General features: G+C 35.8%; 1 protein-coding gene across 1 annotated transcript in view; it reads right to left on the reverse strand.

The window, feature by feature from the left end:
• RBL2 (retinoblastoma-like 2) overlaps positions 1–16,668 on the reverse strand; it is a 58,000-nt gene that overhangs the window by 21,403 nt on the left and 19,929 nt on the right. Inside the window, exons 9-14 of the mRNA XM_008578263.1 lie at positions 7,492–7,658; positions 5,843–5,952; positions 5,027–5,130; positions 2,184–2,321; positions 890–1,054; positions 242–353 (exon numbers count right to left, since the gene is read on the reverse strand). Coding sequence (XP_008576485.1) covers positions 242–353; positions 890–1,054; positions 2,184–2,321; positions 5,027–5,130; positions 5,843–5,952; positions 7,492–7,658 — 796 coding nt within the window. The remainder of the gene's footprint in view (positions 1–241; positions 354–889; positions 1,055–2,183; positions 2,322–5,026; positions 5,131–5,842; positions 5,953–7,491; positions 7,659–16,668) is intronic.

Here is a 16,668-nt window from a genome sequence, read left to right on the forward strand (position 1 = left end):
GGGGGCCCCCGGCCCGGGCCGGGGGCAACCCGGGGGGTGGGGATCCGTTGCCGGGCCCGGAAAAAAAAAAAAAAAAAAAAAAAAAAAAAAAAAAGCATTACTTAAGTGATCCATATAGTACTAAGATGCATATAATATTTTCTTCTATATATTCCCTATTAACTTCACTTGTAGGTTTACAAGAAATTTAAATCTCCAGATACTAGGCCTGAAAGTATTCCCCCTAGTATTTTAAACTTACTTTTTCCAAGTCCTCCAGTATCAGCACGAACTTCACTCACCCTTCTGGGAGTCAAAGGGGAGCCAGCAATGCAAATTTCATCTGCTCTTTCCAGGTTCTGAGGTGGCATGACCTATAAAGAATTGTTTACACAGAATGATAATACCCCCAAAAAAATCAAAAACCAAAAAACATTTAACTAGAAATACAATAATAATCTAAGAAAAGAGAAAACTATCTTGGTTGGCTCATCAGTTACTCCATCTAAATAAAATCAGTTGTTTTTTCCATTTTTATACTAAAGTTAAAAAAAAATTATGACAGTCTTAAAAAATTAAAAACCTGATAACTTGATACTAAATATTAATCAACCTTCATTACTGATTTGGAGAGTTAGAGTATCAACCACTCTAAGGGACAGAAACTTATTCAGAAAATTAAGAAAGAACGCCGATTTTTACTCTGTCACCAAAACTCTGTGGCAATCACAAGTTATTGCTGACTCTTGTTTCCTCTTTGACATAGGGGTAATTGTGCCATATTAAAGCCAACTGCCACACCCCAAAAGGGAGACACTAAATTTAATTGCTCTCTGTGAAATGAGATTATGAATAGACTAGATACTGATACACTTTTCTTACAGAAAAATGTTAAGATATTTTCACAAACCTCTTCACATGTAGGAACTCTGTTTTCATTGTCTCTAATTCTATCCCAGAGTGGGGACTCTGGTTTCCATGCCAAATGATCTAAGATCTGTTCTTCAATCTGATTAAGATGTTTTACCACCTCTCTACAAAGGCCATCTTCTGCTCTAATGAATACTTCTATCACCTGAAATAAAGAAAAATGCCCTGGTTCATTTTATAGTAACTGTTAATACTTACTATTTGAAAAAAAAAAAAAGTGTGAAAGCAAAACAGGTACATCTATTTAAATATTATTTAATATTTAAACAAATAACATCAAAAAATACAAGTTTTAAAAATAGTAGTATTTTGAAATGGCAGCTCTTTCTTCCTTTCACTGTCTTTGTAAATAATTATTGTTTTAACTACATGTATGAGTTAAATAAAATCTTTTGTATACTGATGTCTTTCAAAATTTATTAAATGAAAAACATGCCTTGTAATATTGAGGTTAAAATTTCATATAAAAAACCTCTAAACATTCAATTATGCCACAATAAAAATTAGTTTTGACTACCATATGAGAGTTAAGATAAACTCATATGCTAAGTCAAATATCAAGAAGGAAACAGCTACCAACTCAGTGCTATAACTCTGTGTCTCTCTGTAACACGTGAAAGAGGTTTTATTTTTTTCTGAAAGATGCTTCCAACGTTATTTAATTTTCATAAAATAAAAAAAGTTGCTACACAAGATTAGTGAAATGTGTGCTACTTTTTTTTAAAGCCTTAACTCATAAAATCACAGTATTCTAAAAGCTTTTATCAGATAAAACGACAAATCAAATGAAGCTTTTGCACAAAGTAGGTCTTTCATAAAGAATTTATGTCTTAAGACTCCTATTTTTCTCTGCTCCCCAAGTAGAGATTATTAAAAATGTAATTATTATTTTATTTTATTATTTTTTTACATTCTATGATGTTGTTGCAAAGCAGGTGGGAGGGAGGGGGGGAAGGAAATGTGATGGAAGAAGGAGGGGTGGAATTGAGGATGGTGGCACACCCCATATTCCCACAGGGGAGACGGTGAGGGGGGGAGGGTGGCTTCCAGGGGTGGCTTGGTCATTGCCGGGCCAGGTGTGATGTCAGGGGGGTGTGGCGAAAGCCCTCGCCTCCCACCTCCCCAGCTTGGGAACCTGGGGCCCTTCTTTCTGTGGCTTGGTGGTCGTCACTGGGCTGGTTGTTGTACTTAGAAGTTAATTTGAACTAAATGACTCAGACAGACAGTTGGTCTCATCTACAATTTCTTCATCAGTGTCACATTTTAAAAAATACCTTATAAAAATGATAAAGTGGCACATCAAATATTTCAGTAATAAATGGAAAATTCCCAGGAGGCTTATAAGAAAAAGTGATGACCTCAAGGCAGCAGGCCAAGAGTGATCTGTGGAATGCATCTTGTTCCAGAATACCCTATAAAACAAAGTTATTAGCATTTAGAACCATGAGCCTATTCTAAAAAGACATTTCATATTCAGTTAAGTAAAAATACCAAAGAAAGTCTTATTTTCTGAGTAGTTATTTTCTTACAAAACTTTTCTTAACCTTATAAATAAGCCCATTTTTTAGCAAAAAAGAATATTAAAAGAATGTATAAGAACTTCTAAAAATTTTTACATATTATGAGGTATATTTAACAAAAGAAATTATATCCCTAACCAAAATACACACATACCCTGAATAGAAGAATAATAAGAATACCCTGCTTAGAAGAATAATGATGTGGAAAAATGTTACAAAACAGTATTTACAGTAAGAGGCTACCATCATAAAAAGATAGCTGGAAGGCATACAGGCAGGTAACTGGCTAGAGGGCCTTGTGCCAAAAATCAACATGTTTACCACAGGGTGACATCATCACAGATGATTTTTATTTTCTTCTTTTTGCTTATAATTTTCTAAAATTGTATATAAACATTTTTATTTTTTAATTATAAAGTAACTCAGGCAACAAAAGAAAAATAGATTTCATCAAAATTAACTTTTGTGCATGAAAAGAGACTATCAACAGACTGAAAAGACAACCTACAGAATGGGAAAAAATATTTGCAAATAATGTATCAGATAAAGGACTAATATTCAGAATGTATAAAGAATTCCTGCAACAGGAAAACAAAAAAACAAACAGCCCAAATCAAAAACGGGCAAAGGGCTTTAATAGACATTTCTTCAGAGAAGATACACAAAGGGCCAACGAGTACATGAAAAGAAACTGAACATCACAGTCCTTAGAGAAATGCAAATTAAAAGCACCTTGATGGCAATGAAATGTTTTCATTAAAAAAAAAAAAAAAAAAAAGCACCATGAGATACCACTTCATATTCATTAGGATGGATACTATCAAAAAAATGGAAAATAGCAAATGCTTTGAGTATGCGGAAAAACTGAAACCCCTATGCATTGCTGGTGGGAATGTAAAATGGAACAGCCACTGTGAGAAATGGTATGGCTATTCCTAAAAATGTTAAACATAAAATGACTACGTAATCTAGCAATTCCACTCCTTGGTGTGAAGAACCCAAAAGAACTGAAAACATGGACTCAAACAGATACTTGTATACCAATGTTCATAGCAGCATTATTCACAGTAGCCAAAATCTACAAATAAACAAACGTTCATCAACAGATGAATGGATAAACAAAATGCAGTATATATACACATGCAATGGAATATTATTCAGCCTTACCAAGAAATGGAATTCTGATACACGCTACAACATTGATGAACCCTGAAAACACTATGCTAAGTGAAATGTCAGGCACGAATGGACAAATATCATATGATTCTACTTATATGATGAAGTGGACTGAATTATGTTCCCCCAAAACTCCCTGAAGCTTGAATCATGTCCCCCAAGTTTTATGTATTAGAAACTTAGCCCCCACTGTGACTGTTAAGAGGGTGGGAGATACTATTATGGTAATTGAAAGGTGGAGCCTTGAGGAGGTGATTGGATTGTAGGACCGTGCAGTAGTGAATGGATTAAAAATGTTGGTCAGGGGCATGGTTCTGAGGGCTTTAAAAGGAGAGGAGAGCCTGTCTCTCTCTGTCGCTCTCTCTGCTTCCACCATCTTGCAATGTGAGACCCCTGGGTCACTGTCGCCACCACCAGATAGACTTTGGACTTCTCAGCCTCAGAAACTGTAAGCAATGTCATTTTTCTTTATAAATCACCTAGTTTCAGGTATTTTGTTATAAGCAACCTAAACGGACTAATACATATGAGATACATAGGACAGATAAATTCATAGAGACAAAGTAGAATAGAAGTTACCAGAGACTAGACAGAGGGATAAATGAGGAGTTAGACTTTCAGCTTAGTATGACGAAAAAGTTCTGGAGATGGATAGTTGTGATGGTTACACAACAATATGAATACTTAACACCACTGAACTGTAAACTTAAAAATGGTTAAAATGGTAAGTGTTATGTTATATATATTTTATCACAATAAAGTTTTTAAAATTAAGTTACTTAGATGAGTATACAGGTGTTCACTTAACATCAGCCCCTAAACTACAGCTATGTTTTATATACCCTTCTGTATATGTTCACACACACAAAATGTAAGTCATAAAAACAGCCTTTAAATTCATAAGCCATTTTTAAAATATATTTTAAAATATCTAAATAGTTACAAGGAATTAGAATCATTATTGTTCAGTTTTACAAATTTCTTTAAAATGTTATTTTAAAAATTAGCTTTTTAACAAACTATTTTTATTAATGTTATTAAAAGTAAATATCATTTATAGAAAAATGAATTTATACTTCCTGATTAGTAAAATATAGGAAAAATAATTATCTTTGCCAAAGAGGAATGGTTAAATACTTATGTTAAAGTCCCATCCAGTCAATACTCAATTTATCCTTGCTATATAAGGCTTGAGTAAAAATTCTTTCTAACAACTCAGTTAAGGTTAAGTCTGAATGTTTTAATTCTTGACTACAGAGTCTCCTACCCTCAGAGGTTATATGTTATCATACATGGCCTGCTGAAACGAGAAACAATCTTATTCCCTCAAAGCCATACATTATTTTCTTAATAATGGCTTTTATTTTTTTGGTAGTTGGGGCAGGTTTCATTGTGATCAATCCACTGGTTATTTTACTCACAGATAAATCCATGTCACCCAGTCTTTTTTGTTCCTGCTCAATAACAGATTCTAATACTTTGTAGTAAAGCATCTCTGCAAAACGAAAATGTTTGCTGGCAATTTCTGTAGAAATAATAAAAAACAAACAAAAATGACATACAAAGAAAATAAGTATTGTGAGAATGAGGGCCCATCCCTCCTCCACCCACAAAATAATATTTAAAAACAAACACAACACTTCAGATATATGTACTTCATACAACTGGTATTTCAATTACTCCTAAGATTCCTTAATTTTCTTGATGGTAACATTCACATTTTTTCCAAAATAGTGAAATAAAATTTGCCTATAAAGAACTGTAATATCATTCCATTAAGATTCACACCATTTTTTGTCTGTATGTTTGAACAAAACAGCTCTACGCTACAAGGTAAGTAATTGGTTCACTATTCCACACACATACTTCGTTCCAATTAATGGCATCAAACAACTCTTAGGCCAGGTTTGAGCTTGTAACAACTATATCTTCTGTCCTTGTTCTTATTATGTGAAGATCTACTATGCTTCTATTTAATTTCCAGTCTACAAATGAAAACTCAAAATTTGGAAATAAAAAAGCACAATAAGTCGAATATAATAAAGATACCCGTCTAAAATTTTTCTTACTGAGAAGTGTCCAGAAATCACTTGGTTGGCAGAAAAATGGGACAACTATATCCTAGCCCTCAATCTAAAGTCATAAATCTTTTCCTCATATTTCTGACTATTACAAGAAAGGATTCCATGTAATTAAACTTCAAAGATGAGAGTAGTACAGACAATACTAAGCCTCACCTTTACCACAATTACTGAAATCCTCATCTGGTTGGGAATGCTGACAATATATTTCATACATTTCTTTCAATCTGCTAGCAATAGCTTGGGTTGGATCTCTGGAACATGTCCTAAAAAAGTAGTAAGAAATTACCTAATTTAAAGGTCTTGCCAAGTCACAAAGGGATAAAATATATACAACTCTGTAATGTCACTAACATGTAAATATAAAATACTTTAAACAGAAACTATATAAACTTCCCAAATTAATCAAAGAGATCCCATACTTCCTTATCAAAGGTGGTGGTATCACTAGTTTGAGTGAGAAACATTTTCTTGTGTGGCGCTGTACACTTACCTCCGTAAGTTCAGCAACCTTGGCCTGGGCGCTTTTGATATGTGACTGGCCCCCACCCACCGTACATATCCCCAATCACTCATGACAACCAAAACTGCCCTAACTGTTTCCCTAGAGGGTAGTACAACTCCCATTAAGACATCCTGAAAGAAAATAGAATGATTGGGTATATAACCTACACTATAGACTCATATAAATCATTACTGGCACTCCACATTTATTTCCCCCAAAACAAGTTTTATTTCATTGGTTTTTTTTAACCTTCGAAGGTTGGAGAATCTCATCGTTGACTTATTTATTTATTTATTATTATTTTTAGGTGGCTGGCTGGTACAGGGATCCAAACCCTTGATCTTGGTGCTTCAACACTGTACTCTAACCAACTGAGCTCATTGACATTTTTATTACAAAGCAATATATTTCTAATGCAGAAGCATCATACAAATTATTACCATGTGAGCTTCTGTAACAACTACATCCTTATCTTCATAAATATACATATTCATCATAAAAATGAAGCAAGTTTAAAAACATTATAAAGAAAATAAAAATCAGTTAGAGTCCTGCTAGAGATATCTAATGAATATCATATATAAGCAGAATTTTATTTATGAACACACACACACATTTTTATAAAAATAAGACCCTTTGGTTTTACCTAGTATCTATTGTTAATATTTAACCCCACTAATGGTACTTAAGATTAAAGAAGCTGTTATGCCTGGTTAGTGTTTGTAAAGAGATCTGGAAAATTTACAGATTAAGACAGGCTTCTAAAATGTATTTATAAAATGTTTCTAAATTCAAGGCAAAGAAGGCCCACCTTTGCAGGTTAAGGGTGTTTTAGAAAGCTTACAAAAGTTATAGTGGTTTTGCTCCTGCTTTATAAACATGTGGAACTCCATGAATCTTTTCAAATCTGACCCACCATTCAAACTTTGCTCAGGTCCAATCCTCTTCATGAAGTCCTCTGACAATTCCCATCATAATTGACCACTTGCCCCCGTTCCCCTTCCCTGAATCTTAAGATAGAAGAGTTGGTAATAAGACATTTTGGTGCTTTATTCTATACTATCTAGTGTTGTTAGTTACAGTCTCCAGTATTACATTAAAGAAATCTGGGGAAAGATAATCTTCTATTTGTACATCTTATATTGCTATGTCTTCTATGGACTAACAACAAGACTGAGCATGCAACTGATAAAAAAATTATTAATGTATTAATTAAGGCACTAATAGTAAAAAATTAAAATAGCAAACTGGAAAATGGTCAACAAGCAAATCTTAGACGGCAGACAGGGCTCAAACTAACCTGAGGATCTGCTCCAATTTCTCACTTGGTGCATTCCTGAGGCCCGTCAGCATGGTATGAAGACGACTCAAACTATGTGTAGCTGTAGAAATCGGGGTCACACAAGGGCTGTTCTCCTTAATGTACCTCACACCAGTAAGTGGTGTGGAGATTCTAAGTGCTTTAGACTAAAGGAGAAAAATTAAGTAGAATTTTTTTTTAAAAAAACATTATTTTAGGTCAGAAATACTTTAAATTATTTCACAATGGGAATTCAAGTTGCTCAGACTTTATCTTTACAATATTAGTAAATTTTAGTGACTCAAAAATCACCATTCCTGGAATTTAAATATAACACCACTAAGAGCCACCACTATCCATGTGAAGATGTGTGAAAGGACAATTTGCGTGTTAGCTCACCAAAAGTTTGTCTCTTAAAAGTTAAATCTTTAAGATAAGGTATATCTCCCTGTTATCCCTCCTTCAAAACTTATGCTCATAGGCAAATATATGCATTATACTCACTTAGAAAAATTAAGAATAACATTCTCATTTCTGAGAAACAGAATTTCAAGATACTACTAATTTTGCAAACATTCATTTAAAGACTGACAAAAGAAAATGGTGAATTAAATCTGGTCCAAACAAATCTATGATTTAACAAAAGCCCATCTAAATCATTCAGTTTGCTTCAGAGAGAGGATAAAACAAACACTCCCAAGAAAGGCAACCTGATGCAGAACAGCCGTCATAGGTCTTCTTGCCCCTCCCTTTACCTTTAGTTACTAGAATCTATCACGGTTTCTTCCCCCTAAAGTGGGCAGATCTTCAGAGAAATAAGTTAAAGTCAACATTCTTGAATATAAATACGAAAAAGATATGACTTGGTGTCAAAGAATTTAAGCATGAGTATACACGCTAATAAAACACCTTTTCTAATTTTTCAAATAAACTCTGAAAGGTTAAGATAGCTTAACAATATCTTTTAATATCCAAGATAAACCAAATTTCCCTATGTATAATGAGCTTATTCTAGAAATAGGCCTTTTTTGGCGGGGGAGGGGGGGGGTGGCATCTGGCAGGTAAGGGGATCTTAACCCTTGACCTTCGTGTTACCAGCACCCCACTCTAACCAAGTGAGCTAACCGGACAGCCCTCTAGAAATAGTTTTAAAAACACCTAGCAAAATTTTCACCCGGCAATAGAACAAACACTCAAGCTTCATAAGATATAAAAAAGCACAGAAATTCACTACAAACAGAAATAAATCTATATGCTTTCTCTATGTCATAAAGAACAGTAGAACTAAGAACTTCACTGTGTTTCAAAAAAAATTATTCTATAATTTTGTAAGGCAATAAAATGATCTGGGTAGATTAACTGCATTCGGAAGGTTGCTCCCTGCCTTAGGTTGCTGGCGGCCAACTTCTTCAGTGTATATAAACCAGTGCCTATGTTGGGAGGGAAAAATATCTTGTACATGTACAGGAGAATCAACAGCAGCCAGCAGCATAAACCACATCACTCACAAGTAGCAGAGGTTTCACAGAGGAAACAAGGTAAGACAACCACAAACGGCTTCCTGCCCAAGTCCTCAAGATCAGTATGGGGCTTCTTGGTAGCACTGTTCAAGTGCTTAGCTTAAAGCTTCCTGTGCATTCTGATGAAAAGGATTATTTCTTTAACTCAGGTACAAATATTAAGTTGAGACAAGCAAACAGAAAGGACATTGTTGGGTGGGAGAGGGGAGAGGGAGGAGGGAGGGGGGTTTCGGTAATGGGCCACAATAATCAACCACATTGTATATCGACAAAATAAAATTAAGAGAAACAAAAACAAAAACAAAAACAAATATTAAGTTGATATTTTTTAAATACTAGGACATAAAATTGGGAATGCCTCAGACCTCTGTCCTTAGACGGCTTTTATTCTCTATGAATTCACACCACGAGATCATCTTTCTTCATTCCATGGCTTTAAAAGCCATCTGTATCCTGATGACTCCACAACATATATATACAACCCTAACTGGTACTGTCAACTCTAGTCTTCAATATCTAAACTGCCCACTCAACTTCTCCACTCAGATGCCTAGAAGACATCTCAAATTTAACATGCTAATAATCTTAACTCTTGATTTTTTCCCCTCAGACCTCCTCTTCCCTCTCAATAAATGTCAATAGTAAATATTCTGGGAATGCCTACAATGTGCTGAGCATTGCATAGAACACTGGTCACAGCCCTCACGAAGCTTATATTCTAATGCAGGGAGACAGATAATAAACAGTTCTTTCTACCTACCTACCTACTGTCAGACAGTGATAAATACTAAGAGGAGCACTAATAGCAGAGTAAGGGGGAAGGGAAGTCCTGAGGGTTAGGAAGGATGTTGGTGGTTATTATTTTATATAGTAGTCAGATTATCATAGACCAGAATGAAGTGAGGAAATAAGTAATCAAGCCATACGAATATCTTGAAGAAACATGTTCTAGGCAGAGGAAACAGCAAAGGCAAAGGTTTTGAGTTGGCAGCATACTTGGCATATCTCAAGAATGGAAAAGGAGGTTAATGTGGCATGAGTGGAATGGGTGAGGAGGAAAGTAGTAGGAGGTGAATTCAGAGAGGTAACAGGGCCAGATCACTTAAGACTTTACAGGCATTTGTAAGGATGTTAGCTTTGATACCATTCACCCACCTGGAATAATCACTGTTTTCTCTCTTTCTCACACCCTAGATGCAAAGCATCAGTAAATCTTGTGGGTGCCATCTCCAAAATACAGCCCCAATAAAACCATTTATCTGAATCAAGGCACCATGACTATCACCAGAATCATAGCAACAGCCTTTTAATTCCCTTACTACCACCCCTGCCCCTCATCCCACTTCACCACAAGATCTTTATGAATGTCAGATCACATGGAGGTCACTCTTCTCAGTAACACCCTTTTAATGGCTTTCATGTCAATCAGAGCAAAAGCAAAAGTCTGTACAATGGCTTCCAAGGCCTTCATGACTTGTCTGTCCTTCCTGGTCTCTCCTCCCTTCACTACTTACCACTCTTCCCTTCACTAATTCTATTCCTACACACTAGTGTTCTCACTATTCTTGCAGAAAGTCAGCTGTATTCCTACCTCATGCCTTTGCACTTGTTATTCTCTTGGCTTCCAATACACTTCCCCAGATATTGACATGGCTTGCTTCCTCACTAACTTCAGGTCTCTGTTAATATTTCCTCCTTGGAAACGCCCAAGGACCACCCTTTCTCCTCTTCCCCCAATACTTTGTATTAATACTCTATTTTATTTTTCTTCATGTATCATCTGACATACATATTTACTTCTTGGATATCTACTGTCCATCTCCCCACACGAGAACACAAGTCTTTAGAGAAGGGTATTCATGGCTGTTTTATTCACTGCTATATTCCCAGCATCCAGTACAAAATCTAGAATACAAAATACCTTTAGAATATTTGTTGAGTATATAAATAGACCAGTCTCAAGTCTGAAGCAACTCACAGGTGAGTTGCCCCTTTGATTATCCATACTGCCTCTGGAGGCACTTGTCTGAAGCTTCATGTTTTCTGTGAACACCATACAACAGAAGGAAGACTTTTAGTCTCCATCATCCTAAGTGTCTGCTTGAAATAAAACCACATGACCTGAAACTCACTTTAACAGAATTTTCTTAAACACTATAGATTCTTAGTTTCTCCAGTCTCTTAAAAGAAGGCCCCAATACAGGTCAGCTAACAGTTTCTTTTTTAAAAAATTTAATTTACTTTTATCAATATACAATGTGGTTGATTATTGTGGCCCATTACTGAAACCTCTCTCCCCCCCTCCCTCCCAACAACCTCATATCTGTTTGCTTGTCCTAATAACTTCAAGGAATTGTGACTATTGTGTCTTCTTCCCTCGTCCCCCTCAGTTTAATTGTGTATTTATTTATTTTTAGCTCCCACCAATAAGTGAGAACATGTGCTATTTCTATTTCTGGGCCTGACTCGTTTCACTTAATATAATTTTCTCTAGGTCCATCCATGTTGTTGCAAATGGCAGTATTTCATTTCTTTTTATAGCAGAGTAGTATTCCATTGTGTAGATATACCACATTTTCCTTATCCACTCATCTGATGATGGACATTTGGGCTGGTTCCAACTCTTAGCTATTGTAAATAGGGCTGCAATGAACACTGGAGTACAGGTATACCTTTGACTTGATTTCCATTCCTCTGGGTATATTCCCAGCAGGGGGATAGCTGGGTCATACGGTAGATCTATCTGCAATTGTTTGATGAACCACCATACCATTTTCCATAGAGGCTGCACCATTTTGCAGTCCCACCAAGAGTGTATGAGAGTTCCTTTATCTCTGCAGCCATGCCAGCATTTATCATTCAGTCTTTTGAATATTAGCCATCGTAACTGGGGTGAGATGGTATGTCAGTGTGGTTTTGATTTGCATTTCCTGAATGCTGAGTGATGTTGAACATTTCTTCATGTGTCCGTTGGCCATTCATATACCTTTCTTTGAGAAATGCCTATTTAGCTCCTTTGCCCATTTTTTAAGGTTACTTGTTTTTTTGTTGTAAAGTTGTTTCAGTTCCTTGTATATTCTGGATATTAATCCTTTGTCAGATGTAAACTCTGCAAATATTTTCTCCCACTCTGTTGGTTGTCTTTTAACTCTGTTAATTATTCCTTTTGCTGTGCAGAAGCTTTTCAGTTTGACATAATCTCATTTGGTTATTTTTCCTTTGGTTGCCCATGCTTTTGGGGTCGTATTCATGAAGTCTGTGTCCAGTCCCACTTCCTGGAGTGTTTCTCCTATGTTTTCTTTAAGGAGTTTTATTGTTTCAGGGTGTATATTTAATTCTTTAATCCACTTTGAGTTGACTTTGGTATATGGTGAGAGGTATTGGTCTAGTTCCATTCTCCTGCATATGGATATCCCATTATCCCAGCACCACTTGCTGAAGAGGCAGTCTCTTCCCCAGTGTATAGGCTTGGTGCCTTTGTTAAAGATCAGGTGGCTGCAGGTGTGTGGGTTGATTTCTGGATTCTCTATTCTACTCCATTGATCCGTGTGTCTGCTTTTATGCCAGTACCATGCTGTTTTGGTTATTATGGCTTTGTAGTATAGTTTAAATTCAGGTTAGTGTTACGCCTCCAGCTTTATTTTTTTGCTCAGATTTACTTTGGTTACGCATGGTCTTTTGTTATTCCATATAAACGTCTGGATAGTTTTTTCCATTTCTGAGAAAAATGTCATTGGAATATTGATGAGGATTGCATTGAATTTGTATATCACCTTGAGTAGTGTGCACATTTTCACAATGTTGATTCTTCCAATCTAAGAGCATGGGATATCTTTCCATCTTCTTGTGTTTTCTTTAATTTCTCTCAACAGTGGTTTGTAGTTCTCATTATAAAGATTTAACACAAGGGCCGGCCCGGTGGCGCACTGCTACAGTGCACCGCTTGGGAGCGCGGCAGCGCTCCTGCCGAGGGTTCGGATCCCACATACAGACCGGCCGCTCACTGGCTGAGCGAGGTGCAGGCGCAACACTGAGGGTTGCGATCCCATAGCCGGTCACGGTCCGGTACGGGCGCGACACTGAGGGTTGCGATCCGTTGCCGGTCACGAAAAAAAGACTAAAAAGGAAAAAAATAAAAATAAAAATAAAGATTTAACACATCCTTGGTTAACTCTATTCCTAAGTATTTTATTTTTTTGGTGGTTATTGTAAATGGGCTAGTTTTCTTGATTTCTCTTTATATATGTTCACTATTGGAGAACAGAAATGCTACTGATTTTTTGTGCATTGATTTTGTATCATGCAACTTTGCTGAAATCATTTATCAACTCTAGAGTTTTTTTGGAGAGGCTTTAGGCTGTTCAATATATAGGATCATGTCACCTGCAAACAGGGACAGTTTGACTTTATCTTTTCCAATCTGGATGCCCTTTATTTCCATCTCTTCTCTGATTGCTCTGGGTAGTACTTCCACCACTATGTTGAACAGGAGTGGTGAGAGTGGTTATCCTTGTCTAGTTCCTGTTCTTAAGGGAAAAGCTTTCAGCTTTTCCTTATTCAGGGTGATATTGGCAGTGGATTTATCATACATGGCTTTAATTATGTTGAGATACTTTCCGTCTATACCTAACTTGCAGAGAGTCTTTATCATGAATGAGTGTTGAATTTTGTTGAATGCTTTTTTAGCATCTACAGAGATGATCGTATGGTCCTTGTGTCTGATTTTATTGATATGGTATATCACATTTATTGATTTGTGTACGTTGAACCAACCTTGCATCCCTGGGATGAATCCCATTTGATCACAGTGTATATTTTTGTGTATGTGTTGCTGTATTCTGTTAGCTACTATTTTACTGAGGATTTTTGCATCTATATTCATCAAGGATATTGGCCTGTAGTTTTCTTTTTTCGTTGTATCTTTATCTGGTTTTGCTATCAGGGTGATATTTGCTTCATAGAATGAGTTTGGGAAGATTGCCTGTTTCAATCTTTTGGAATAGCTTGTAGAAAATTGGCGTCAACTCCTCTTTGAATGTTTGGTAGAACTCTGTGGTGAACCCATCCGGTCCTGGGCCTTTCCTTGTTGGGAGCCTTCTGATAACAGATTCAAACTCTTTTATTGTTATTGGTCTGTTCAGAATTTCTACATCTTCTTGGCTCAGTTTTGGTAGTTTGTGTATACCCAGTAATTTATCCATTTCCTCCAGATTTTCAAATTTGTTGGCATATAGTTGTTTATAGTAGTCACTAATGATTTCTTGTATTTCTGAGGCATCTGTTGGAATATCACCTTTTTCATTTCTAATTTTTGTTATTTGGGTCTTCTCTCTTCTTTTTTTAGTTAGCCATGCTAATGGTTTGTCAATTTCATTTATCTTTAAAAAAAAACAACTTTTTGATTCATTGATCTTTTGTATCGTTTTTTTGGGTTTCTTTCAATTTCATTAAGTTCTGCTCTGATCTTAATGACTTCTCTCCATCTGCTAACTTTGGGTTTGGATTGTTCTTGTTTTTCTAGTTCTTTAAGGTGAAGTATTAGGTTGTTTACTTGCCATCTTTCCATTCGTCTGATGTAAGCATTTAATGTAATAAATTTCCCCCTTAGTACTACTTTTGCAGTATCCCACAGGTATGATGTATCATTTGCTTCATTCGTTTCAATAAATTTTTGATTTCCTGTTTGATTTCTTTTTGGACTCATATGTCATTAAGTAGAATGCTGTTTAATTTCCATGTGTTTGTATAGTTTCCAGAGTTTCATTTGTTATTAATTTCTAATTTTAATCCATTGTGATCTGAAGAAACACATGGGATAATTCCAATTATTTTGAATTTGTTGAGAGTTGATTTGTGACCTAACATGTGATCTATCGTGGAGAATGATCCATGTGCTAATGAGAAGAATGAATATTTTGAGGTTGGTAGATGGAATGTTCTGTAGATATCTGCCAAGTCCAATTGGTCTAGAGTGTTGTTAAGATCTTGTGTTTCTCTGCTGATTCTTGGCCTAGATGATCTGTCCAATATTGACAGTGGGGTGTTCTGGTCCCCTGCTATTATGGTATTAGTGTCTTTCTCCTTCTTTAGATCTAGTAGAGTTTGCTTTATAAATCTGGCTGCTCCGACATTGGGTGTGTATATATTTATGACTGTTATGTCTTCTTGATGAATAAATCATTTTATCATTATGTAGTGGCCCTCTTTATTTCTTTATATGGTTTTTAGTTTAAAGTCTATTTTATCAGATATAAGAATAGCTACTCCGGTGTTTTTCATTTCTATTTGCACGGTATATCTTTTTCCATCCTTTCACTCTTAGTCTACATGTGTCTTTAGAGGTGAGGTGAGTCTCTCTTGAAGGCAGGATATAGTTGGGTCCACGTTTTTATTCCAGTCAGTCAGTCTGTGTCTTTTGAGTGGGGAATTTAATCCTTGTACATTAAGTTGTAATTGAAAAGTGTTGATTTACTCCTAGCATTTTATTGATTTTTGTTTGGATGTCTTAAGTGTCTTTTGTTTCTTTCTTTCTGATTTAATGTTTGTCTTCTGTATTTGTTGGTTTCTTGGGTGGTAGATAAACTTCTTTTTTTTTTCCTCTTCATGTTAGCACTTTAATTTTACTAGTGGGTTTTGATTTTTCTTGAGTTTTTATGGCAGTGGTAGTTATTTTTCAGGTACCAAACCCAGTACTCCCTTGAGAATTTCTTGTAATGGTGTTCGTGTGGTAGTGAACTCCTGCAGTTTTTGTTTGTCTGGGAAATATACTATTTACCCTTCATTTTGGAAGGATAGCCTTGCAGAGTTAAGTATTCTTGGCTGGCAATCTCTGTCTTTAAGTATTTTGAATATCTCATCCCATTCCTTTCTGGCTTTTAGGATTTGTAATGAAAAGTCTGATGTTAGTCTGCTTAGGTCTCCCTTATAGGTGACTTGATGCTTCTCTCTTGCAGCTTTTAAGATTCTCTCTTTGTGTTTGAGTTTTGCCAATTTGACTATAACCTGTCTTGGAGAAGACCTTTTTGGGTGAATACATTTGGGGATCTTTCAGCTTCCTGAATATGAAGATCTGTGTCTTTTCCTATACCTGGGAAGTTTTCTGCCACTATTTTGTTGAATATCTTTTCAGTGCAATCTCCTTTTTCCTCCCCTTCTGGAATACCCATGACTTGGATATTTAAGCACTTAAGGTTGTCTGAAATCTCTCTTAGATTTTCTTCAATGTTTTAAATTGTTTTTTCTTTTTTTTTTTGGTCTGCCTATGTTATTTCAAACAGCCCGTCTTCAAGGTTAGAAGTTCTCTCTCTTCCGCTTCTGCAAGCCTGCTGATTAAACTCTCTGTTGTGTTTTTTATTTCGCTGAATGAATTCTTCAGCTTGGTAAGCTCTGCTACATTCTGTTTCAGGGCAGTGATTTCCCTGTACATTTCTTCTTCCAGGTCCTGTATACTTTTCCTCATTTCATTGTGTTGTCTAGCTGAGTTTTCTTGTATCTCGTTTAGTTTCCTTAGAATTATCACTCGAAATTCCTTGTCAGTCCTTCCAAGGGCTTCTTGGTTTATAGGATCTAGAGCTTGAGAGTTATTACTCTTTGATAGTGTACTTTCTTGATTTTTCATATTTCTGGTATCTTTCCTTTGGTGTTTAGTCATTGTGGT

This window comes from Galeopterus variegatus, unplaced genomic scaffold, assembly GCF_000696425.1.
Source record: "Galeopterus variegatus unplaced genomic scaffold, G_variegatus-3.0.2 Scaffold1652, whole genome shotgun sequence".
NCBI classification, from domain to species: Eukaryota; Metazoa; Chordata; class Mammalia; order Dermoptera; family Cynocephalidae; genus Galeopterus; species Galeopterus variegatus.